The sequence below is a fragment of the Pelecanus crispus genome, chromosome 3 (genome assembly GCF_030463565.1).
Source record: "Pelecanus crispus isolate bPelCri1 chromosome 3, bPelCri1.pri, whole genome shotgun sequence".
Taxonomy (NCBI): domain Eukaryota; kingdom Metazoa; phylum Chordata; class Aves; order Pelecaniformes; family Pelecanidae; genus Pelecanus; species Pelecanus crispus.
This window is the reverse complement of record NC_134645.1, coordinates 29671524-29699289: the sequence shown is the minus strand read 5'-3', so window position 1 is coordinate 29699289 and position 27766 is coordinate 29671524. Positions and strand designations below refer to the sequence as shown.

General features: G+C 38.9%; 1 protein-coding gene across 1 annotated transcript in view; it reads left to right on the top strand.

Annotated features, from left to right (window-relative positions):
* The window catches only part of ALK (ALK receptor tyrosine kinase), a 320097-nt gene that overhangs the window by 200106 nt on the left and 92225 nt on the right, over positions 1–27766 (top strand). The window contains exon 5 of the mRNA XM_075706949.1: positions 13140–13267. Coding sequence (XP_075563064.1) covers positions 13140–13267 — 128 coding nt within the window. The remainder of the gene's footprint in view (positions 1–13139; positions 13268–27766) is intronic.

Below are 27766 nucleotides of genomic sequence, written 5' to 3'. Positions count from 1 at the left end.
GACTGCTCTGGTAGAGTTTTAGCCTAATGGCGTCTTCCTTCCAGCCCACTGCTCAGCTCAGCATATCCTACAGGCTCAGGCAGTTTTAACCTCCTTGTGACTAGAGCTCGGTATATCCTGAGGCAGTTTACCCATGCAAAAAAGTATTTTTTTTTGCGCAGGAGGAGCATCTGAACTCTTAACTACCCAGGAGCTGGTTCACCCAAGAACAAGCTGAAACTGCATAAAACCTTTGAGCTAGGCAGAGGCAAGGGCCACTGTGGTCCATAGGCAGGTTTTTATTCAACAGTATTGATTGTTCTTGGCAGATACAGAGCCTGAGAACTTTGTGGTTATGTTTGTTAGGGAAAATTAGAGGTCATTGTGAGACTTTGAGAGTCAATAAATCTAAATTTTGATGAAAAAGGCAAAATCCTACTCTGAAGCAAGTACGCAGGCAGCCCATGTGGGAAAGCAGTGAGAGAGGAAAGAAAGGGCTGGAAATTTTACAGTGTCTTCCCTGTCAGCCTGCAGCACTTGGATTATGGTTGTATGTTCAGGAGAGGAGGAGCAGCAAGGAAACAGTCTTGGAAAATAGTACATTGAAAAACCCTCTTGATGTGACATGAAACAGATGATTAATGTCAGGAAATACAGTCTTAGTGTTGCTACCCAGTTTATGTTGACTGAAGGTGAGCTGACAGTATGTACCCCTGCAAAGATACTTTATATACCTGCAGCCTTTGCTGTCTAAAGTGCCCAAAGGTTGTTGCAGGTTCATATAGCAAAACTCATCCTTGTTCAGAGTTTGACTTATGTATTCAAAATAGAGCTTAAATCAAACCCTAGGAATGGCACCTGGATTGATTTGGCCTTTTTCACTGAGCTGGGTATTGTTAACTTGTTGTTAACTTAGCCTTACAATATCCTCAGACACCAAGTATACCTTTTTATAACCAAGTTCACAGAAATGTCACAATGTTTCTGAAAGCACACTGGAATATCATAGCAGGTACCTTTCGCCCCATTTCTGCCTTGTGAGGGAATCATGGAATGGTTTTCTTTCCACTCTTTGCCTAATATGTGTGAGCTTGCAAGTGAGACTTGCTCTTTGAGGCCAAGCTTATGTTTCTGAGCTTTCCAGGAAGCTGTAGTGGATGGTCTCCTTCCTAGAATGGTGTCTAAGGGCAAGAGCTATCCCAGCAAATGTTATTGAATTGCAATTACTGGTGTCGTTTTAAACAAACAAACAAACCAAAAACCTACTTGAAAAAACAATTTAATGTGATACTGAGACAAACAGCATTGGCAGGACTGCTGTGTTTTGGGAATGCATGAAAAGGCCTAGGTATTTTCTTTATCAGTAAACACTAAAGACAGCCATCAAGTTTTCATGCTGTTTTAAAATCACTATTCAAAACCACCTTCAATTTCATTGGCAATATTAACCCAAGGAAATGAGCTTCTTGGTTTAGGTACCTTTTTATTTGACTGTGAGGAGCCAGTAAATTATACTAGAACATCTTGTGGAGCCTGTTGTCAAGGCTTTTCTTATTTATGCTCAAAGGAAGTGTGTATGCCAAATGTTGAGACTAACAGGCAAATGTATGCTGGGCTCAATAAAACATCCCTGCGCTCCAGGTTCTGGGGAGTTGAGATCCCAGACAGTGGCTTAAACTTGTATTTCCAGGCAGTGGCAGATGTGGTTGGCTACTCTTGGCTTCCCTTCTGGATGTTCAGCATGGTATGTTACAATTATTTTTCTCAGAATTATCCAATGCTAAATGAGGGAGATTAGATCAGTGGGACAGAAACAGGCTCAACATGTCTGGCAAAAGTTAGTCTTGCCCATAGGCAGCTTTTCTTCTATTTGCACCTCCACAGCAGTTGTTATTCTCATATATATATTCCAAATGGGGTAAGATAGTGAGGACATTGTTATCAACTATGATAGCATTGCTGTGACTGCTGCTATGTTGAAAGCTGTGCACATCTCGCTTTCATGGCATTTCTCTCTCTTTAAAGTTGACATTTCAGTTGGTAAGTAGTACGGTCTGTCTGACTTCTGATGTGCCATTTGCTCTGATGAGTAGATGCTGGCCTCCCAGTTTCCATTTCTTTGAGTACAGTGACCAGGCAATTGTTTTAGTCACTTTTTTTAACTTTCTCCATTCAAAGTTGAGTTGTACAGTTTAAAGGCCACCTTCCCCAACAGGGTAACTCTTATAATACCCACTATGTAGGCAATAATGGACACAACCTTTCTGCATTCCAAGCCTCATCTTTCCCCATTCAGATCCTTCCTAATGAGTAGTTTCTTTCAAAAGTCTGCTTGAAGGAAGCAAATTAAATTCAAAGGGGAAGTTGTTCATCAGGGAATACATCTTTTGTCTTCACCACTACAATTTCATTTCATGCTACCCCTCACATTCATTATGTATAGACATCTTCTGTATTGTACAGTTTTATGGGAGGCATTTCACTTCTATGTATCTTGCACCATGTTTTATTTTTATTTACTTACATGTTTTGCACCACGTGGCACACCTTATGCCGGATGCAATCCTACTTTTGTGTTGCAGCCAAACACTGTGAATAGCTGAAGTTATGGGAAAGGTGGCATTTGCTCAGGATTATTTGCCACCCTTTTTGGTTTCTGGGTATATCTGAAATCCAGTCAGGCTATTTTTCTCTAACCAGACAGCTTTTTATGGCATTTGATCTGATGAATGGGTTTTAGGAGCCTCTTACAGGAGGTTGGGGACTGTCTTGCAGTGGGCGGGAATGCCTGGAGTAGATGTTCTGTATATCCTTCTGAACCTTATGATCCAAACAGTCCTTCATCTAGCCCTTAATCTTTCTTTGGATATATTGTTACCTTATTTTGAAGTCTAGGTTATTAAAGCTGCTAGATAATTGCAACATATCCCTAAAGGATACAGAGTTAAGCACAGCTGTTCCCTTAAGTAAAACGTTCCCTCTCATCCACACTTTCAGTGTTTGAACCTAAAATCTTTCATGGTTTTTATTCCACTATATAGATGGTGAGCAGACACAATATTCATACTTCCCTTTAGCTGTGTCGTGAAAAGCCGTTGCTGAGTGCTGAGGTGAAAATCCCAGTTTAATTGGTCTCCCAGACACGGCTATTGAGAACTTAGTTATTTCAGAATATGTTGCCACTACTGTTCCCTTTGAAAAGACATCCTGTCTTTCTGAAGCCTTGACTGTACTTCACTGTAATTAAGATTAGATTATTTTTTACTTTCAATATTTAAATAAAAAATGAAAACTACTCTTTGGCACACCTAAGCAGTGCTGTACATTGGGTTGAAAGGATGGAATTTCCTTCTGATCCTCAAAGACAATTAAGTTACTCCCTGAAGCATGAAATTTAATTACTCTCATCAGAAGCAGCATGATGCAGTGGATTAGGACATAGGAATAAGAATCAGAAATTTTTATATATGATCCTAATTCTGCCATCTAGTTATTGACTAAGTGAGTCACATAACCTTCCTGTGCCTCCTTTTCACCCACCTGAAAAATGAGATGTTTGATTTCTTTGCCAAGGGGCTGTGAGGTCTGTGTAACCATCTAAAGATGTAATGGTTTGTATGATTGCTAAGTGTTGCTGGGATTGCTTTGGCTTACATGCTGCCAGCAGTTATTGCAATTTGGTGTCATACAGTGAAATCTCATTTTTTGGCAGTGTTAGTTTCATTAAAGGAAGTGTAATCAAGCTCATATGCAGATAGGGAGAGGACTACAAGAGGAGGTGACACTAAAGAGCCATTGTGGATCAGAAAAGTATGCTGAGCTGTTGTTCTTTTCACATCACTTTTGATGCTACATCTCGGATATGATTACTAATTGTAGCATCCCAGGAGTGCCTCCAACTGTGTACTTCTCAAGAGGTGGAAGAAAGTTCTACCTTGCATGGTTTAACTGGGGAACAGAAAGGAAAGTTCAGTGCCAGATGAACATATTCCTCTGGGCAAGTTGTTTAGCTCTACTGTTTTTGCAATTGCAGTATTGTCTTACTGGAGTGATCAGTCATGTCATGTCATGTCAGCAGGGAGCTCCCACGATTATTGGATGTGATGAAGTGGCTAATTAAAATAATTTGTTCTGTCATTTAAAAAAACAACAACACTTTCTCATGTCTCAGCCCCACTTGGCCAACAGGGCTTTTGAGTAGACAAGTTTCTTAGCATGCCTGTAGCATTGAGTTTACATTTCAGAATGGTCAGTAACAAAAATCGTCCTATGAGTATCTGCGTTACTCTTTCCACAGACATTTTAGAAAGGAAAAATGAACTACTAATAACTCTTCCATTTAGTGGGTTATGTTCCAGTGCAAAAGTGCCAGATTACTCTGTTGGAAAGACGTTTGCCCTCCACCATACAGCATAATTTCATTGTCTGTCTTTTAATCCCTCTGCAGTTCCTGTGCTCTTTCTTCCAGGGCCTCTGTCTGTATTAAATTCCATTACAAGATTCTCATTTGTAATCACAAGAATTAGATTTAATAGTGAGGCTGCAGTTCTTCAGTTACTTACGTGATTCAATTCTTTACAGCACTCAGATGCAAGTCTTCAAATTTTCAGAGCAAGGAATTTACTTTAACCAGGTTAGTAAAGCGAAATTTCTGTAACAATTTTTTAAGAGACACTCAGGAAAGAGTTACAAAAAAATCAGTATTTTTAACTCTATGGAAGTTTTTTATATATATATATATATAATATATATTTTATATATATATTATATTATATATATAATATATATATTATATATATTATATATATATATATATAAAATACATTTTTCTGTAGGTTTTAATATATTTTCCTGTGTAGGGTAGTTATGTTGTGGTCTTGTAGCATGCTCTAAATGTAGGAGGAGATCCTTTTACCAGTCAAACTCTAGTGGCTTAATTGCAAACTTTCATAGTTATCCAAAACTAAGTATAACATAAAAATATCCTTTATGGGCTACTTGTGTCTCACTGAAACCTAAAGCAATTTCTGCCATACTGTGATATCTCCCTGGTTGTACAATTCTCAGTAGAGTAGCTGTACAAAAGAACCCAGCATTGCAATCCTAAAAGGAGGGTAGAGTTAGCTTCCTTCCCAGCATACGTGAGGTGATACCATTGCAGTCTGGAGCCAAAATCTTGTTGGTGTCCTGTTCTAGGCAAGATAATTACACAATGTGTCTGACTCATCGGTCAAACCTGGTAGAATTACAGAGCATTTTCTTGGGTTTTTTTCTTAAAAGCATTAAAAGAGTAGAAGAGAGAAAATCATTACAATTATTTAATCTTTTTTATGGCAAAACTTTTGTGAAGCCATCTTCTAAAGGCATTTTGAGGGAAGGGCGGGGACGCATTCTTGGAACCAGTCACAGGGATGTTAAAGGTCTGGTCCAATGACACTAATAAAGGTCTTAACTGTATTTAACCTATCACCAACAGTTACGTCTTGCTTATGCAAAAGGCCAAAGAAAAGGGTAGAAAGACAACTGGCATTAAATCAATGGAGGAAAATGTATGCCATTTTTCTTTCTCTTATTAAGTAGAATGATCCATGAACAGAAGAGTTTGCGTTGCAAACTTTCTGCATTGCACATCAAGAATTATGTCTTTAATGCTAGTCTCTTGTATTAATATACAGTAACTTTATTTGTTGCCATTTGAGAAAGTAGATCCTTTTCAAGACTATATCATCATGCATCAAATTCAGGCCCTGATATCTTTTAAGTAATTTTAAGATCAGTAAACTGAAATTAATTTAAAGTTTATAATTAAAAGTAATTACAAGACAGTCTGTTGTGTTGTTTGAACTAATGGGAAAAGAGTTTGCACAGCCTCCTATGGGTAATTTTATTTTTTTCTCCTTCCATCTCTTAGAATTGTATTGGTATCTTCTTGAAAACATTTTTTAATTTTCTGTTTGCTGCAGCCTGAAAAGGTCTAGTCTGGTTCCTCCTTTTTGCAGTGCCCGTTAACTGCTGAAGCAAAAGAAAGTCTGGAGCAGTGTGGAGGCAAGATTAAAGCCTGTTATAAACTCCTGTATAATTATGCAATGGCATGCAGGATGGAGAAAGTTATGTTCTTTCACCAATTCATCTAGTAAAGGGGAAAAATTCTCTTTTGGACTCCTACTGATAATTTTTAATTCTGCCCTTAACAAGGTTTCATTCTCAAGAATCAGCTTCTAATTTTTTCACTACGTTTATCATGCCACAGATGGGTTTTGATGTGGAATACTCTGATGCAGCTGCTATTATTACTATTTAATTCTGTAATTCCCAAAAGTGCACTGAACCTTTTACCAAAGAGATAAAGCTAAGTCCTTGTTGAGATATGTTGCATTTTCCTCCCAGGCATACCATGATAAGTGTTGGTAACAATAGGAGTATTTTAGATGAGAGAGCCTGGACCTGGAGAAATAAAATCACACTGTAACTCAACTTAGGTATGAGGAGTCTGTTAAATTCCACAGTTTTTTCTGTGGCAAGTGGAGATGGGAGAGCAAAACACAGCTTGAATTCAGAGAGCTTTTTTCTTAAGGAGAGAGGATAGTTCTTGTCTTCCCTCAGCCTCCTACTAATTGCTGCTGGGAACCCACAAGCTGAATCATGACCCAGGAGGGACCATGCAACATTTCATTTCCCACACCACAATTCAAGTGCATTTAGCCCTCGTTTACTACATATAAGGCAATAGGATTTAAAGGTCAGTTTTTGGGGTTTTTTTGCTAATTGTTTCCATATTCTTGTTGTATGTTGAAGACTTTTGCTTTCAAATTGGCCTCTAAGTGTGAGAAAGCAGTGGCTTTATCAGAGCCAGGCTGGGATAGTGTTCTGGGTAAAACAACTTATGGCTAGGGGCCGGTGCAAACTGATGGTGTACTGTACTGAAGACGAAGGTGGCAACACAGGTTTCAGGCTGGCTGACAGCACAGAAATTAATTCTACCTTCCAGATGTAGATGGATGGCTGGAGAACGTTCACAAAGATGGTTGCTGTACATGGGATTTTGGTGTACATGAGGTGGGTGTTGGTCTCTTCTCCCAAGTAGTTAGTGATAGGACGAGAGGAAATGGGCTCAAGCTGCGCCACAGGAGGTTTAGATTGGATATTAGGAAAAATTTCTTCACAGAAAGAATAGTCAAGCATTGTAACAGGCTGCCCAGAGAGGTGGTGGAGTCACCATCCCTGGAAGTGTTCAAAAACCGGGTAGATGTGGCACTTTGGGACATGGTTTAGTGGGCATGATGGTGTTGGGTTGATGGCTCTGATAATCTTAGAGGTCCTTTCCAACCTTAATGATTCCTAGTTTTACTTTCATTAAAAAATAATCCAGCCACCAAGCCAGGAAACACAAAATTATTACTCTACCCTTTTTTTAGTGGTTTAGTGGTGGACTTGGTAGTGTTAGGTTAATGTTTGGACTGGTTGATCTTAAAAGTCTTTTCCAGCCTAAATGATTCTATGATTCTATGTCAAGTCTGAAGTCCCAAAGCTTGCTGGAATCAAGCATTTTGAAACCCCTCTTTAGCAGGATGAAAGAGCACCCAATGAGTATGTGTGTGTTAATTGGATTCCGAATCACTTTATCCATGAAGACAGACAAATGCAGGATGCAAGTGTTCTGGCTTGAGATTTTACTTGGGAGTTCTAGCTTTTTTTTTTTTTTTTTTTTTCCATTCATTGCCTCTAAGAGAGCAGCCTGACTCGTACTTGCAATTAATCTGTGCTGGCATTACCCAGAGAAGGATGCAAAATGGCATCTAAAGCATTAGTGTATTGATCAGAATTAATCAGGAATGTGTTCCTTCTGAAGCTACATGCTACATGTACAACCAAAGAGTGTCTAAACTATAAATATCTCTCAGAAATTAAGTTTCCATGAAAACTGATTATGGCTTCTGAAACAGGGTAACTACGTGCGAAATAGAAGCTGGGGAGCAAAACCTGGTACCTGGCAAACTGAGTCATGGATGGGAGGTTTAAGAAAAGTTCGGTTACAGAGAAGTACTTTGGCTTGTTCAGGACTAACACCTAACCCTTGCAGGGCTGTGCGAGGCCCAAGGTGGTTTCTAATATACCTTCACATTAAGGAGTGTGAATGAGTATACAGAAGGTCATTTGAAAATTCAGCCCTTGTACTGTGTTCAGGTTCTGTCAGCAGCATTTTCTGTTTTGGGGAAGAGTGATACAGCCTTGTAAGAGAAACTCTGGATGTTGCCTAGGCTTTCTTTAAGCAACAAATTCTCTCTAGATGATATATCCAGGTCCAAATTTGTCTAAAGTCTGAAAATACGTGGATCTAGGATTTTGAGCTACTCTGTCACTGAAGACCAGGTGTTAAACTGTGATCTTTTTTTATTGTTTGAGGCACTATCTAGAGAGATCATCATGGTTATTATGGCCAATGTTGTGGTAAAAATAGGTTTTGATGTTGAAGGCTGTGTGGAGATGATAGCTGTGTGCACAGTAACTGATGCCTTTGTCCTTGCAGTTGTCCGCTTACCAGTCTGATTCATCACTCTGTAGAGTGCTTGGAGGTTTTGCAGAGGGTAACAGGAGCAATCTGTTATCTGCTGCAGTTTGCTTTTGGGACTTAAGTTTGACAGAATTGCAGAATGGTTGAGGTTGGAAGGAACCTCTGAGACTGACTAGTCCAACTTCCCTGCTTGATGTAGGATGAGCTAGAGCAGGTTACCCAGAGCCATATGAAGTCAGGTTTTGAATATCTCCAAGGATGGAGACTCCATAAGATTTCTGGGCAACTTGTTCCAGTGTTCAATCACCCTTAGTGTAAGCAAGTTTTCTCTTGTGTTTAAATGGAATTACTTTTCTTTCAATCCAAGCAAATGTGCCTTGTGCTTGCCTGTTGTCCATTTGTTAGATACCACTGTCTGATTCTGTCTTCTTTGCATCCTCCCATAACATATAAACACTGATAAGATCCTTCCTGAGCCTTCTCTTCTCCAGACTAAACAATACAAATTTTCTCATCCTCTTCTTGTATGTTGGATGCTCTAGTCCCTTAATCATCTCTGTAGCCGTTTGCTGGACTCACTTCAGTAAGTCCATGTCTTTCTTGTGCTGGAAAGTCCATCACTAGACCTAGCACTCCAGATGTGTCTCCCCAGTGCTGAATAGAAGGGAAGAATCACCTCTTCGATCTGCTGTTCCCAGCACAGCCCAGGAAGCTATTGGCCTTCCTTGTCATTGAGGACACATTGCTAGCTTATGCTCAACATTTTGTCCACCAGAACCTGCAAGTCATCTTCTGCAAAGCTGCCTTCCAGCCTGTGCTGGTGTGTGGGGTTGTTCCTCCCCAAGGGCAGCACTTTGCATTTCCGTTTGTCGAACTTCATGATGTTCCTGTTGGCCCAAATTTCCAGCCTGTCAAGGCCACTCTCAGTGGCAGCCCAAGCATCCTGTGTATCAACCATTCCTTCCAGTTTGGCCAGAAACTTACTGATGATGCAGCCTGCCCCATTATCCAGGTCATTAATGAAGATAGAAAACATTATTGGCCCCACTATTGGCCTAGAGGTATACCACTAGTGACTGGCCTCTAGCTGGACTTTGTACCACTGATGATAACCCTCTAAGCCTGGCAGTTCAGCCAGTTTTCAGTCCACCTCACTGTCTACTGACATAGTCTGTACTTCCATCAGTTTGTCAGTGAGGATGGGGTGACAGACAGCATTGAAAACCTTACTAAAGTCAAGATAAGTAACATCCACTGGTCCCCTCATCCACCAAGCCAGTCATCTCAGCATAGAAAGCTTAACCATGGTTATGCATGGTTTCACTATGAAAAGGTTCCACACGTGGTATATCCCCATCTATCTCAGAAGATGACTGAAGTAGCTTTTCTGTTACCTTGCTAAAATGATTTCTAAAATTAGATTTGTAACATATAGGCCCCTAATAGAAATTTAATAAAGCTACTACTAATTAACATCTAATGCATATCAGTTATGCTGAAGTAGATCTTGCTGCTGCCAGGCAGCCTGTAGTACAGCATCTGCAAATGAGTATGGGTCTGTTAAATACAGAGTGTTGTATGGAAAGGTCTGGACATCAGAGTCCCTGTTCTGCCATGGAATGACAGAAGAATCGACTCCCATCCAAATTTTCCCACGGGTCTCTCTACTGACCCACTAGCTATTTTTAGTGTCCCTGATAAATCCACCAGTTAGTGTCATCTTTAGCTCATTTATTTACATGTCTCCGAAGAAAGAGGCTGATATTTGGGATTTCTTTTCGCATGAATCTTTGAATCTCAGACAACCTATTGTAGGAATTTGTACCACAAAATATGAATATATTTTGTAATGAACTTGGGCTTGAGTGAGTCTGCCTTTTCTAGTCTTGCATTGCGGTGATATAAAATACCTGCTTGGCAACAGCTCTGGGAGTTAATAAAGTTTCTGTGGTAAACTATGAGAGGCCTGAGAATTTCAAACTAAAGTTATTGCACCAGTAACTCAGAAAAGCAATTCCTAAAACTTGTGGCACATTTATCCAGAGGGTTAGCAGTAGCACAGAAATGGAAATCATTGTTGAGAGCCACTGCGTACTTGGAATTAAAATCCATCAGTCTTCTGAAGCTGAGGAGAACGATTTTCAAGACATACAGATGCTTCTGTATTTCATAACCAAAATTAAATCTAGGGTGGTTTTTTACTCTGTTTGTAGGGAAGCTCGTCTCCTCCAATCCCTATAATATACCTAACTTTATATGACATCAAAAGAAATAATACACACAGAACCTAGGCATTTAAAATCTCTCAATGCTTTATTTTATTTAATTTCAGTAAAAGCAGATTTATCTATTTGGGGGAGGGGGATGGAAGAGGAGGGAGAATGCCAACATCCCCTTCTTAAGGAGAAATCTCAAGCACAGAAGTTGGAAGATGAGATGTGGAAATGAAAATAACTGTAAACAAAAAATGAAACTTAGCCGTCAAAAGGAGAGAGGAAGAAACCTAGTGAATCATTAGAAAGCAGTGTTTGCTTTTCTGAGTTGCAAGTTGAACTGTTAGCTGTCAGCAAGGTATTTATGCAGCCCTTGCTTAGGACTTTTCTTTAGGTCCTTAACACACCTACCTGTTGGCAGCTTCCTTGCCTGCTGGAAATTTTGTCCAGTTCAGCAGAGCGTAATCACACTGTTGCATCCCTGGTGCGATAAACAGTGTGTCTACCTCTGGAGCAAAAAAAGTCTCCTAGCTGGTAGCACTATACGGTCTGCAATTTGGGATTGATCCATGCTTGTAGCAGGCACAAGTGATGGTTGGTTGGTGCAAATGTCATACACATACGTTGTTATATTTCCTTTCCGAAGTGCGTCTTAATAACATCCAAATTTTGACATACTTCTGGAGAAGGAGGTTCTTGTTATGGATGCCAGATAAACTGTGTAGTTTCTTTTGTTCAGAACATAGTTCCAGTGGGTTCTGTCCCTCAAGAAAAATGTGTTCTTGTGCACAGCCCACATACAAGCACAAACCTGTACACCAGGGGGTGGTGGGGGTACTTGATGAGGAAACGTTTTTGTAAAACCAATGAAAAATGTGTTGCCCCATTATGTCAAATGGAAGTAGTTACAGTCTTCCTCAAAAATGCTTAATATTAGTGTTTGAAAGCAACTTAAGGAAACACAGTAAGTTTTTGTTCTCATCTTTAAAAAAAAAAAAAATTGCAGCTGGAGCTGTAAAGACCATTTCCTAATAGGCTTTATTAGACCCCTGTTGTCTTGTTCAGCTCCAGCTGACCAGTTACAGTATGCTAAAAAGAAGTTTTTTCCTTGGTGCTGCATTTTTTCCTGTAACAGAGGAGAAATGTGAAAAAGTGGATTAGTAGTGACTGAGTGGCTTTACAGAATCTCTCGTCTCCGATGATGTTTATGGTTAGCGAGCAGGCACTGAATAAACTGGGGTGAAATGGGTGATGGGCTCTGTATTGCTGCCAAAGTAATGCATGCCTCTTGGGAAGCAGCCCTTCACAATTGGTGTCAACGAGTGGTTTTACTGGCAGCCGGTGCCCAAGGATGAAAGGGTGAAATGGGCCAGAGCATGTCAGCATACAAGTTATTTTATTCCTTGAAGTTTTGCTTGCAGATCAGAATTCCAGTATATTGGGGAAAAGACAGACACTTACATTTTTACTGTCTACCTTGAGACATGTCTTGGTGGACACAGAACATATGAAATTTGAATCAGAGGTGATGTGTAAGAGCTCAGGGTCTAGGCTTAGTTCTTGTGCCGGCTGGCAAGGTGTTTCAGGTGGAGCAGCAGACCCAGCCGATCAGTGGGGAGAAGGTGGATGTAAAAGACTGCCAGGCCTTGATGTCTTCTAGCACCTCAGAGAGTAAATTAAGCTCATACAGGCTTTTCGTTCTCGTTTACTCTTGGCAACAAGCAAGTTGAAACGCTCTTGGAGTGTGGATGTTAGTCCCCAGGGCTGCTAATCCAGTTCCTTAGTGCCTTGATTTACTTTGTGGGACTTTTTGTTTGTTTGTTGGGAGGGGGGGGCAAGGGGGGTAAGTGTGAGGAGCAGAAATGGCATGTTTTAGCTGTAGTGCTTCATACACATGTAGACGTTCCTGCCAGCCACATTAGAAGCAAACCATGTTACCTCACCAGCGATGTAGCGCTGGGTATTATAGCTATTGGGCAAGCCCTGGAGACTGGCTTATTGCCTGAGTGACTAAGAGACTTTGCCAGTGAGAAGCAGGAGGAGTGATATTTAGAGAGGGTGTGCATGTGTGCTACAGCTTTCACCGCTTGCTTTGCAAAGAAAGTTAGGCTTCTTTTAAGCAGCAGGCAGACATCTGTGAGAAATCCAGGAGCACAGAAGTGTGACAGAAGAGACCAATAAGCTACTGTTTAGCTGGGTTTTCCACATCTTAGCTGGGTGGAAATCTTGGTGCTTAGAAGCTTGCTTTTGCAAAATCCACGGGAGGGAAAGGCCCTGACCATGGGGCACCATGAGGGGAGTGAGGGCTGGGGTAGGAAGCAGAGTGTGACTAGCCACATGTGGAGCTGCTACTTTGGGGGATTTGGTCCTTGTAAAGTAGCCTTTCTTACTGCTTTTCTCCTTTGTTCTTTCCTCTCACTATATGATGAGACCAGATGGGTGTTGCTTCAAAGGAGAGTTGGACATCTAGAGAAACCATTTCGGATCTCACTGGAGTATGTTGCTAATGGAAACAAGAGCGTAGCAGCTGTGGATTCCTTTGCGATGAAGAATTGCAGTACAGGTAATGTAGAGTATTTTATTGCTTCTAGCTCATAGTCTTTTGAATGCCTTTTTGGAGAGGAGCATGATTTCTGGCTGTTACAGAACCTTCACAGAATGAAAGCTCCTTGTCAAATCAATTGTTTAAATAAAAAAAAAAAAGGGTCCCTTTCAGGAAAGATTTTATTCTAATGTTGCCTTAGAAGTTTTTAACTTCTTGAAGGAAACAAGATTTTTTTTTTTTTTTTTCTCCCCCCTTTGGAAAACATTTCTAGGAAAATTTCATTTTGGGGGAACCGAAGCAGTATTCATCCTAGCTTTCCAGATCCCTATCCTGACAACTTTACTTTCTGCAGCAGAAAGTAGAACAGATGAGTGGTTCCTAGATAGGTAGCTTGCAAGTCATCTTTTTGATGTTCCTGGCAACAAATTTCAGGCTTGTTTTTTCAAACAATTGTTGAGAATTTGATTCTAATAAAGTATGCCTTTCTCTGGCAATGTTCCAAAGCAGTTATTGCTGAGTAACCCCTAATAGCTCCATGTAGTGTGTGGGATTTTAACAATGGGCAACTTTAATGGGGGTTACTTTTTTAAATACAAGCCCCATTATCAATTCAAATATGTAAATTTAGTGCTTCATGCCAGAAACAGCTGCATTTTACTTCTACCAGCTTTACGGAGCTTGTGAATATATTGAAATCTTCAGGTGGCATGTCAGTGAGGAATATTATTACTTACAGCACTTAATATGTTACCTTTTGTCCATTTTATTTATTTGGAGTACTGCTGAGTTTAGCTGCATGTCCTTCTTTTCAGCCTAAGACAGGGAAATCTGCTGGACAATATACATTATTTTGGTTATTTATGTTGCTCTCCACAAAGGCAGGCTGTATTAAGAGGTTTATTGCACTGTCTGTACATAAAGGTGATCTCTAGGCTCCAGTGAGGAAGAGCCTGATGTTGTGCTGAAAGTGCAAGGCATGTTCAGACAAAATGCACCTGTTCTGCTGCTTATGTATGGAACACATCTTGGTATCTCTCTAAGGCTAAAAATAAAGTATTGCAACTCCCCAAAACAAAAAAATCAATGGGACAGAAGTAATTCAAAGCCACAGTGCTTTGGGAATTCATTGCAACAAATTTTATGACAGACTACGGGAGATACTCAGCTCCCATGAAGGTACATGGATTCTTCTCTTGGGAGTGCTTGAAGGAGAGCTGTAGGTGAAGGACAGTCAGCTGAGTGAAAGGATAATGTTGGCTGAGTGAGCTCATACCAGTACTGGGTACCATTCTGCAGATGACAGACGTCAGCTGCTGAGGCTATTAAGATACATTGTGAGCAAAAGAAGGAACAAAATGTCCCAATTTGTCTACAGATTTGTAGCAATTGGCTATTCCTCTGCTCTGCTTACAGGACATGGTATATGAATAATACCACCAGGGAAGGAAACCACTTCTTTTTTCAGTTGGTTGAAACACCTAAGCCTTTTGCACACAACTGAAGATGTGGTACTGTGTCCTTTTACTAGAAAAGAAGGTGGTGATGAGCAGCCAAGTGTGGCAACTTAGGCTTGGAGGAAACAGGGAAAGCAATATGAAAAGATTAAGCTAAGCCTAATTTTTCTGCAGATGTAGAAGCCTTTGGGCAGCTTAGTTACTTGGATACCTTAATGTCACTGAAGCATCTAAAACATGGGTGAATTTGGGAAAGAAGCATCTGAGAAACAGTAACAAGCCTTCAGTCTAATTTTTCTAAGCCTTTTAAAGACCATATAAACAATTTAAAAATAAATAAAGGCACATAGACAATCTTAAGAAATCAGGCTACCATTTCCATAGGTGGATGCAGATTTGGATCTAAATTAGATGCCAACAGGGGCTTGAAGAAGGTAGAAGTTTGAGGCTGGGATTTGCTTTTGAGCACTGGGAATTCCATTTTTTGAGTTCTTTAATCATGGGAAAGATGGGATTTTTATTGTATTTGAACTGAAAAAATAACAGCCTATTTGGGATTGAATGGGAAATTAAAATAAAAAAAAAATTTCAGATGCTGATAAAATTATGAATTTCTTTTTAATTCTAAATTTTAAAATTCTAGATTCATATCCCATCTAACGAAAATTATTGAGTGGAAACATAACTCTAGCATTGCAATGTTTTAATTATACTCCACATTTCCCTTTCTTCATTCAACAGTGCAGCAGATTAGAAAATATCTCCACGTTTCCCAGTTCCCATCATATAATTGGTCTGAATTGGGTTAGCCTGATAGAAGAAAAGGAAAGCCCTTGCAGATGGAGGGGTTTCATTTGGTTTTGGTGGGGGTTTTTTTTTTGGTTGGGGGTCATTGGTTTTTTGGGGTTTGGTGGTGGTTTTGGTTTTTTTTTAGTGCTCAGAATTGGCCAAAACTGTATTTGGTGCATCTCATATTGCTGTAGTTCATCACCACCATTCTTCGCATGCACTCCATCCTCTGGCTTTAATTCTTTAAGGTCTTTTTAGCACTTGATATGTGTAAGTGTTAGGGTTTTTTCACAGAAAGTTTTCCTGAACCATAGGATTAGATTCTGATCAGAAAGCCCCTACAGTCAATAGAAAGGCTGCTTGGACTTCTATAGGTTTTGGATCAGGACAGTTAACAGGTAGCATTGCCCATCATCCTACAGCCAATTGATTTTCAATTACCGTCTTAAATGTGAAGCAGATTGTGTTTGTCAGTGTGTAAAACCTAAGCTATTGATTGTCTAATTTTCTTTCTTACAACTTAGTATTTAAATAAGTGCAGTATCCAAAGGAAAAAAAAAAAATTACAAATTGCAGAGAAGTAATATATTAATTTAATAATGTCAGTTAAGAATTTGTTCCTTCTACAAGTAAAGTAATTGGTACAGTGGCGTTTTATAGTTGATGGTAATTTCTAGTAATAAAAATAGAGTTCATTTCCTAAGTAATGTATTGACTTATTAATGATATTTAATGGGTTTCTTACTGATTTTTTATTGCAGTTGTAAATTAATTAATTTGCTAACTTATTTCCAAAAGTCTTAATTAAAGTACTTAATGGTAAGCACAAGTAAATGACAAGACATTGTTTTACTTAGCAATGTTCGATTTACCAATTCTAAGTAACTTCTTAAGTAAGGGGCATGGAGATCAAAGGCTTCTAAAACATGTTAAAGGTTTAATGATGCTCCGAGGCTGTTAAAAGCAGTTATTTCAGACACTCAGCCTGTCCAAGAGGAAGCACTTAGCTTTCAAGTTTTCAAGCTCAGTAAGCAACATAAAAAACATATTTATTTTGGAGAGGGGAGAGACTGTGTGTTGTTGATTAAGTTAATGCTTCTGTCCACTCAGCAATAGCTTTTTTTCAGTAGATACTGAAAGTACATAGAAATACACTCATTACCTTCAGAGCTGGCAAGTAGTTAGTTCTGTAATGATCTCATGGTTATAATACATATGCAAATTTCTGAAAGTTGAAGTTAACATTGCACTAAAAGCTAAATCCTTGATCCACAGCAGAGGACCTGTCAAGAATGGAAAAATTGTGAAGACCTAAAGGTGATTTTACTGGAAAAGGAGATAGTGAGGAAAGAGTAAGAATACAGACTTGCAACATGTATGAAGAAATATGAGTAACTGCCAGATAGAATTGTTCATGATTCTGTTTGATAAATAGTCTAGCAACAGATTTATGAATCAACTGCAGGAAATCAATAAGGGCTTTCTCCAAACAGGGTTACTTATGTATCTGAATCATTACTAAAATGATGTTTTTGTGTATTCAGACAAAACCTGAATATGTATCATTTCAGTTTTCCCACATATGCTCACTTTCTGCAGTTTGTCTTATAAATTAATTTGCTGACAGGATGTTGTGGTTAACTGAATTTAATGAAATACCAGTGTGCCCCTTTTCAAAATGAGTTCTTGATGCTTCCTACTGGAAAATTGCCTAGAAAAGTTAACCTCTTCCAAACCAAGAACTGAAATAGTATCAGTGTATCTGATAGAATTGTAAACTATCCCAGGCTGGAAGGGACCTCTGAAGACCATCTGGTCCAACCTTTCATGGGAAAGGGTGCCTAGATGAGATTATCTAGCACCCTGACTAGCTGCGTCTTGTAAACCTCCAGTGATGGGGACTCCACCACATCCTGGGGGAGGTTGTTCCAGTGATTGTTCTCACTGTAAAAAAAACTTAAACATGGGTTTCTGATTGAAGTCCCACATGACGCACTTACAACTAATTTAGGTGTTAATAACTAATTCATAAAAATTTTTGTATAACTTTTAAGTAAGTTTCATTTGAGTAAAATTGCAAGATGTTTACAGAAGATTTATGAAGCAACTAACTTAATTGTGTCAGTATTTTTTTTTATTAATTATTTGTTTAGTTGTAATTATGGGACAGTGGAGAGAAGACATGTACCTTCAGTGGAACCAACCGTGTCATCTTATATGGTCTGGAGATCCACCACTGCCCAGAAATTCAGGGGAACAGGTGAACAAAACAATGAGCACAGTTGGTATTGTGCCATTGCTATAAAACTGAAAAATAGACATTATTTAAAAAAAAAAAAAAGTAGTCTTAAATTTCAGAAGTAGTTGTCTCTATTTGAGGTTTAGGACTAACATTTACCATAATACTTACTTGGCGTATCCAGGTCATTTTTGTGTAAAGGAAGCTGGAGAATTTCCTTTGGCATTAATGCCACGGTTAAGGAGCTTACCAAGCCAGAGGATAGAGCCAGAGTTAATTGAAGTCAATGGGAATTATTCAGTATGTTTCGATTAAGTTCTGAGTATCCTTCATTTAAAAAAAAAGTAAAATCAGGCAGATTGGCTGCATTTTCCTTGGAGTAGCCTATGATATTTATACAGTTCCACTGAGCTGGTTGTCCTGTGGATGTAATTTCACTAAGCAGGCATTTGGAAAAGCCTTACTATTTTAAGAATACTTGCCTCCAAATGCTTTGGCAACCACCTTCCTCCCTATTCACCTCTGCTCCCCCATGAGGTATGACTGATTATTCTGACTTTGGGTTGTGTGCCAAAAACCATCTCTAACCTGCTAGTGTTTTAATCCTGTAGGGATCTTGTGTTGGAGAAAAAACTGCTTTACAGATGAGTGTGGTGGCTGTAGTGAAGTTAAATCATTTTAAGGTAATTGTAAAGTGAAAATTATTTCACTTGCAGTTTGTGCCCATTTAAGTAAAATAAATTTAGTGCACTTGCTATGGGGGTTATCTTTGTTTTAATTTTTCTTTTTCATCTTTTTTAAATTAAGTTATAGTAATGCAAGGAATAAGAAATTAAGCAAATTTAGTCTTAATATTGCTTCTAGAAAAGGCACAGTAACTCAATTAGTGGTAGAGTAGCTTCTTACAGTAATGAATTAGTGATTATGCATTTCTGTTGCTGACTGTGGACACCTACTTCTTGTGGAGCCAAATTTAGACAGTGATGGTTATGTTAAATAATTTAATCTATTTAGAACATTAGTGTACTCACCAAAGGGGAGGGGGAGATGAACCTGAATATCTAGAGCATTTAGTTTTCACAGGTCTGTCATGCCAGTATGTTGAATGGGACCTAGTGTTCTGTTGTTTTATGTAGTAATCAACTGATGATATGTTTGGTTTTTCAAGGTATGAGGGAGGTATAAAGAAATGTTTTATATGGTGTAATAAGGCTCATAAAACTGGTCTTTAAAATTGATGCATTCATATGGGAGGCGGAAAGGCTGGAGTCTGCCACAGTAGGACCGAATGTGGGTGTTCCTTAGACAAAGTTACTGTCTTACTAGGGTGGGCAGGTTCATCTACTCTAATTCAGAAAAGGTTAGGTAATTTGGGTTAAGAAACAGAATTGAGAAATCTCAACCTTTAAAATCCAAAGCTTTAATAATCAAAAGAGAAGGACCTGCTTGTAAGAGGTACAGGAAACTGCTTGAGAGACGCTGCAAATCCCTCAGTTCCTCTGCAAATGTTGGCAGTTGTGGGTCTTAAGTACTTTTTAACACCTTGAAGAATTGGCCAATACATTATCTTTTTAATGCTGTATATGATTTTTATCCTGACCTTCTCCCTTAATTAAGGCTTATTTCAACAGGGGAGCCATTGATTCAGTGAAAGAAAATGAACTCTGTAATCTGCTTTCCCCAAATTGAACTTATTTTTATTACTATTAATTGCTGCCACTTAGTTCTTGTGATGTTTTAACTGCTTGGATTTATTGAAACAATCACAGGATTCACTATTATCACTTGAGAAATGGGGAGGACAATGATGATTTATGGATGACCCAATGATTTTAAACCAGTATTACTCCAGATTCAAAGATTTATGCAAGCTGATTCCATTGTGTAAGTAGATGACAGTCTATCTCTCCCTTCCTCTCTCTGTAATAAACCCTTACATTTTCAAAAGACTGCTAGCCTATAAGAAAGGGCATGCAGAACCTTGATTTTGCTAAAACAGTCAGGGCTACTTTTGCTCTGAGTTTTGTTTTATATAGATCCATGAAGTTCCCTGTTAGCTGTAAGAAAGTTTTTTGATTTAAACATTTGAAAGATGTTAAGACCTGGCTATGCAACTTGATTCATGTTTGTGAAGAATTACAGCGGTCTTTGAGAAGCGGTGAGAGACAGCAGGGACACTTAGAAAGTCAGAACAGAAGAGGGAGATGATCAAGCAAGAAGTATAGGAGTCAGACTGCATGAGCAAAGGAATAAACGAGAGAGGGAGAGATGAGGAAAGGAGAGATGGCGATAAATCGGTAACACTGAAAACAAATGACAGGATATCAGGCAGGAATAATTGGTCTAGATAGTGGAAATGATTAAAGAGTTTGACCAGTTAGGAAGTGATTGGAATAAACATTTACTATCCAATTGATTAACTAGAGCAATCAAACTTAATCAGATAACCACTCAATCAACCAGACTGAACTAACTAGATGGATAATCTGTTGAACCGGCAAAGAAACCAAGTGAGACTGAGGGAAATTCAGCGAATTGTGAAAATGGAATGAAATGCAAAAAGATTAATCAATTAACATTTAAAATTACCAAATGCGAAGATAAATGCGTGGATGTTCAGGTGGAAGCTAGTCCTGTTTTCTGGCATGACTCCAAAGAGCCCAAAGGACATTGGTGAACAAAATCATTTTTCAAAGATGAAGAGCAAGAATGAGGAGAAGATGGGACAAGAAGGAAAAAAGATTTTCTGTATGCACTTCCAGGTTGCAGAAGACAAAATAAAGTCAGCAGTAAGAACCTTATTTTTTTTTAAAGGCCTGCGTAAGAATCGTACACACCAATGCTGGATTCTGAGGTAGCACTGCTCTGTAGTGGTGCAATGCATACAAGATTCAGAAAGGTGTAATTCCTTCTCTTTGTTTACCACAGTGAAGACTTCTTTAGATTTTGGCTCAAGGCACTTCTACACCCCAGGGCTTATCTTCTGAGAGGTCTTACTGCAAATCTGCCCCAGTCTTCCTGTAAGATCCTGTCCAGCTCTTCCCTTTTCTTGTCCAAAACCTTCTTCTTTCTGCCTCAGGGAGCCCTTCTTTCTTTGTCCTGCTGTTCTGTTTCTGCATGACCTACTGAAGGCAGCTTTCTTAGCAAACCAATTGCTGCACCAAACCACAGACATTGTTTAATAATTCTGCACTGTATCTAGTGTGAGAGAGGTGTGGCACGTTGGTGGCAACAGTGATGGATACATTGAAGTAGAGGCTCTGCAATAGAACAACTAAAACCAAAAAGCCCTGACCTTGTAATTCCAAATCAAATCCATAATACATAAATAGAAATGTCAACTAACTAAACCCAATGCATCGAATTTTCCCTGAAAAATTTAGAATCTGTAATGGGGGACCAAAGTTTTCTGAAAAGGAGCACATTCCCTTTCAGCAAATGAGACTCCTTTATGCTGTATTTGGAAACTCACAATCCATAGCCACACATCAGAATCTCAGTCAGGATAATTAAACCTGTATGTTGTGATTCTTTTGCTCTGAAGTCATGAAAAACAGGGGGAAAGAGAGGAACTTTCAAAAGCTGCCAAGTGACTTAGGAGCACAGATTAGTGGGAACTATGCTCCTTAGTCCTCTGGGAGTTTTCAAAAATCCCATCATTACTGAATTGGGCTGAGGCATGCCTTCCACCTGTGAGGATGAGAAGGGACAGACTGTGCACTGTGCTTCCATGGAGGCAGTTTTATGGAGTACCTCCATAAATGAGGCATACAGGGCTTTTATGAATTGAGCTTTTGAAAGCCCTGCTAGTAAGGCATATTGATCCAAAAGTCACACACGAATGGAAAGATCTTAAATTACCAGTCAGGTTTCATTACATGAAAGAAATTTTAAGAATACTTTTCCCCCCCTTTCTTTAAATGATTGCCAGCTGAAGTTTTGTACAACTGTGAGGCTGCAAGCACTTAAATGACTCAGCTGGATTCTAGGTCCAATTTCAGATTGAAGTGTATTGTTCATGGGGGCATGACTGATGGAGTATCAGCAAATTTGTAAGCAAAATAAAAGGTTTGGAAATGTTTTTCAGATCTACAAGGAAATATAATTTAGTCAACTCTTACAGAGAGATTTATCATGTTACAAAAATAATATCAATGGTGGCTTTTTCATTTGATGTGGGTGGAGATGAACAAAGCAACCATTTTGATACCTCAAAACTTTGACGGTTGAGTGGCAATCTGTGAGATGGTGGGTTGCGGCATACTGGGATCTACGCTGTTTTGGTTGATTTGTGTAAGCCACAATCTAGAGTAAATGATTTTGCGGAGACTACAGCAGTGAATATTCCATGCACTTAAACCTAAATTATGTACTGGATTTTTAAGATGTCATTTAGAGCTGTAAGCAACAACTGCATAAATCCAGCATCCTGTTATACAGTACAAAACCAGATAAATATGAAATGTCAATATTTCTGGAATATTATCAGTGTTGCTATTGATTTATAGAAAGTCACTGTTCACTCTTTAAGCACCTCATGGAATAACAGTGTATGTACATGTGTTTATGAACATATGTTAATGAAACCATAACAAAAAGAAACCAATCACTCTAAGATCAGAAACACTAAGTGTAAAGTTTTGGCAAGAGTATTAACTCATCAGGCACTTTTATTGTACACACAGGTAACAAAACACTAGTAAAGTGACTCACCTGTCTACAAAAATTGCCAAGTGGCTTAGACAGCAAAGTAACAGAAGTATTTATGCACGCGAGCCATTTCCCAAAGTAAAGGAAGTGAAGTGAGTAACTGTCAAGTTACCTGGGTGGAGCTTCTGCTGGTGAAAATTGTAAAGCACATTGCACATCACCCCATTAATTGTTGCAGCTATCACTACTTGCATCAGCTGAAGATCTGTCCCTATATATGTATCAAAGCTTTTGAAAAAGGAGGAGCCTAACAAGAGGCTTGGTAGGAACATCACTGATTTGGAATTCAGTTTCTTTGTCATTGCTGGACTCTTCATAGCCAACAGAAGAGTTTGATTTGGAAAACAGAATAGTTAGGTTTAAGTTATAGCTGTTCTTTCATTGTAGGTAAAGGAGACTGGAGCTGACCCTTAGTGTGTGCAATGATACATATTACTATAAAGTTACATTGATTTTTTTTTAAAAATTGGATTGCGAAATACACTTTGTACAAAGTGTATTTTCTAAATATATTACAACTGATTAAGACAAATGAGAAAAGCAAAATAACCTTTTCTATCATATGTTGGGAAAAACTTCTACTCCAAGAGATGTTTGACCTGCTCATCTTTGCAGAATGCTTTGCAGTGGTCTTCCATGCTTACGGTGTTTGTCTTCTGTTTTCTTCTAATTCCATCTTTGGAGCACCTCCAACTTCCTCTGCTCCCAAGTGAAATCAGGCAATTTCTCTCATTTGCACAAGCCTATTCTTCCTCTTTCCCTTTAGTCTTAAAACATTCCTGCCTATCTAATCTCATCATGAAACCTTTAGGGCAATTATTACTCCAATATAAGTTTATATTGTAGCAAGTAGTCTTCATCTTAATTGTTGATTTGTAGAATGTGGGCTAATTTGTGACTTCATGTAGGTCCCCCTAAATTATAATAAATGTACTTCTACTCGCTTCTTCTTTTACTAGCAGTACCAGACATCAGCAGTGTCTGTAATATATTACAGTTGCCTTTCTCAAGTATAATAGCAGAGCATTCTCTGGTTCATATTATTTTTTGACTTTTTGAGTAAATAGTGCATTCCTTTCCTGGACAATTAGGGTAATTGCCAAAATGAAACCAAAGTGTCATGACCGGGCAGGATGCCACCAAATGGAAGTCAGTCATGCAAAATTACTCTTCCTACACTGCAAGCCCACAGTGATACTGTTCTGTAAATACTACAGAGGAGTTTATTACTGTTTCCATTTATTCATATTGCTATACCATCTCAGAGCAGTACTCACAGATGAGACTGGTCCGTGCTGTGCACTGAGTACAAGCAAAGGACAAAGAAATTAGACTGTGAATTCCTTAGCACAGATACAAAGGCAAGTAACAACAGGTGAATAAAGATGACCAAAGCCCTTTGGCTGGGCCACAGTGAGTGGGCATTAGATTAGCTGACACCTGGGATGGAGTTAGTTGGGAGGAAATGGTAACAATTTTAAATAGCCTTTTCATTGATCTTAGAAATGAGAGAGAAGTAGCGAGTGAACAGAATCAGACCATTTGTGGCAGCAACAATGACCAGCAGTTTACTGGTGCATCTGTAACAAGTTTAAGTCAAGGGATTTGACTGATGAAATAGGAGAGAGCAGACTTGCTGTCAGCTTTGAGTTTTTAGTTAATGCTAGGCATTGCCTAAGCAGCGACTGTGTTGGTATAATTGAGTGCTGTCTCTGGGGACTCCTCTTTAGAAAATTGCACTCACGCCGAAAGTTACTTGCGCAGAGAGCTTGGTCATGGCAGAGCTTCACCGTTTGCCTAAGGAATCTTGCTGCATTTGTGTGGGTTTTACTAGGTGCCAAGTGTTCATAACAAGTGAATAGGAAAGGCACTAGGTGAAATGAAGGCAGTTTATTTTACAGTTTACAAAGCCAAGCAATGGACTTGTCCCTTTCTCCTTATTTCTTTGTCTTAATAGTGTATAGGAGACCTCTGTTTCAATACATCTATCTACATTCTGCTGATGCTGGCTGCTTTTTTTAACATTTGAACAAAGGCCAGAAAATATTTTCCTTGGATAGGAGACAAAAAAAATCTTCTCCTAAGCTCCAAGTTACAAAGATAATTTCCAAGCAGTTCAGCACAATTCTCAGTCTAGACCTCAACTGAACTGTCAGGGAATAAAATCTGTATAATAAACCAGTCATCTAATTCACGACATCATGGGATTCAATCTCCCTAGGCAAGATTTAGTTCAGACATTCAGATGCTTTGTTGTATGAAGTTAGACAAGGTGATATTCATCTTTTGTGACTTCAGCTATCTGAAAGTTAGGCATCATGTCAAAGCTAGTCTCTAGGGTCCCTCTGTAGTCAGCAGAGAGAAAAAGAAGCACTTCAGAGAGCAATTCATTCCACCTTTAACATCATAGCATCATCAGAGTGTCAGAAAGGGGACAATGCTTTGCTTGAAGAATTGTAGCCTGGAATTTCTAACAGAACTATCCTTTTAAAGCCAGTGGGTGCTTTAATACCTGTAATCTATAAAGTCTGCCCACCCATTCCTCACTTTCGAATGAATAGTGTCAGGCAAGGAACCTTTAACAAACAGATTCTCTATTGAACATCGTCAATGCTCACTGGTTAGCATGCTAGATAAATCATTTTATAGTAATTATTTTGCAGGAGTTTATTCAGAGTCTGTTAGGGTAAACCCTGAAAAAAATTAAATGGCTGTTGAGTGCAAGATTAATAGCACTATCCAGAAATACTTTACAATACCAGCATTACCAATAGAAGCTTCATCCGTGCAGCTTTGACAGGATGCTTCCAGTCAGACCTAGAAGCCTCTCTGCACTAAAACCACCAGCTGTTCTGGGAAACCTGTATAAGTTATAAACCAGAAATCAGCCCTGGGCTTTTACCCTCTGCAGATATTTTATGAATGGGTCTAGAAAATAAGATATATTTCTGAAAAAAACCCACAGTCCTTTCACACAGAAGAACATTCAGATGCAGAAGTGGTTTGTCAAAAGTAAAGTGGTTGTTGGTCGAAGCAGAGCTACAGCCAAGAGCCTTCTAATGGAGCCCTGTAGATCATATTGCTTCTCTGCATCCTCACAAAATCACTTATATGTAAAAGCTTTGATATTTTTTTTTTGACCACATTCCTTTATGAGAGACCTCAATAAAGGCTTTTTGAAAAATCTGCTTAAATTGAGTTGCATTTGGATATTGGATGCCATGCTGCTTTCCAAAGAGCGGTAATAGAAGATCCACATTGTTTTTTCAGTTACTTCCTTACCAGTTACTTCCTTCCCAGTAGGTGCAATTCCTTCTCTTGCATTATCTGGTTTATTTTTATTACCCTTGTGAACGACTCTGTCACTTCTGTTTAAGCAGAAGCGGTAACTCAATCACTTAATAAAGCCTTAAACAGCCTTGCTTCTAAATGATGTTAAGATCTATATTATATGCAGCATTTGCCTTGAACCTTAATTCATCCTACTTCTGCAAGGATATCTGGTTACATTCATGAGTTAGTCACTTCAAATGCAGTTCCTGGAGATCATTGAGTTCTAGCCTAAACTTCAACTGGCAGGACTTTGTAGGCATGATACACCGTTAAGAGTCATGTCAGGTAATTTCTATTCCATTACATTAGTTTAATCAATGTTTCTTCTTTATCAGGAAAATTTAAAACAAAATGTTCTTTTTTTTTTTTTAACAGAAAATTGTACCAAGTAGGGGTTTTTTTGGTTACATGTTCATTGTGTTTTAATAATTTTAAATACTAGTCTGCAAAAAAGCTGCTATGATTTCCTGTACATAAACATACCCTTTTATCTCCATTTTTGATTTAAAGAAAGGTCCCTCTTGTACAGTTCTAAATTGAGACAGAATTTCCTCTGAACTTGAGCATACTTGCAGTTGGTTTTTTCCATTCTCCCTGTTTTAGAGGCAGACTTGAGCTGAATATCTCAGATCAAGACCAAGCTGTGTTTACAAGTTTTCCCAAAGCTGCAAAGGTAATGGGAGTTAGCAGTCTGATGTTCCACAGTATGCCCTCTTTAAAAAAAGGAAAGGAAACTACTCCCTCTTCCATAAATTGCTTTGCATGGAATAGTGAGAATATTATCAGTGTCAGAATTATCTCATGTATTAGAATGATGTTTTTTAAAAATGACTAGAGCACAGCCACTGAGTTGCTCCTCTGCCTTGTAGCACCACTGTATTGTGGCTTTGCTCCTGTAGTCTTTAAGCAGGTCACAAGAGTCTGTAAGATGTTTTAATGCAGCCCATAAAGCAGCTGTCATTTGAAAATGAGACAGGTTAACATAAAATCCTTGAGTAGGTAAGAACTGTTGTTCTGGTCTCACCTGTCTGACTTTGCCTGAAATAAATTAGGGAGTACTTGTGCATGCTGCTTCATCAGCAGATCAGGAGGGAAAGTGGTCCTGAACAGATGGAGGCAATAATCTCTCCTGCCAAAGCAGCTGGGGGAGGATGTCTGCCTGCAACCAAAGGGACTTGCCTGTACCATAGCTACAAATAACTCCACGATCTCGTTACAGTCCAGTTTAACTCATTAGTGTTGACAACGGTGAGCTGAACTGTTGTTGCTGAGGCTAAAGCCTTGCACTGCCTGGGATTTGTGGAGGGGAGTACCTTCACCTTGTGAATTTGTGAGTGTATAGTTGAAAGTACTTGGGGTCTGTTAACTCATGGAGAGTAACATCTGTAGAAAAGCATAAGAGAGGGACTCTGCCTTGTTTGCCGTAATTGGGCCAAATACTTATAACAGATCTCAGGGGCCTTCTGTGGCATTTCTTGCTGCAGTTTCTTCAAGCAGTTGAGTATCAGCAGAACTCAGAGATGGACATTTCTTGAAAGCACCTTTTTGGAGAAATAGATCACATTTCTAAAGCATCTCTCCACCTTCAAAGGCGTGTCCACTAAAAAGAAGCTTGGGTCCAGACTTGGTGCTGGTAGGTTTCTATTGCTATTGTCCACTACAATGAAAAGCAATTTCCACTTGAATTTTGGAAATCTGAGCAGTTATAATAGTATTGAGTACTCTCAATTTTGGTCAGAAATTGAAAGTCTCTGTTCATAATCTCATCCTAAAACTGTAATAGATACGCAGTGCTTCACCTATGGAAAATTTAATAACTTACGCAACATCAAAAATTGACACCACATATACATTGCTGAGTGAAGTTAGTGATTTATAACATTGCATGTGAGATGTTAACATCTAATTCACTGCATTAATCAGTGAATGCCAAATCAGTTTGCAGATTGCATGTAGATCAGTTTAATCTGTCACCTTAATTGTCAGTGAAAT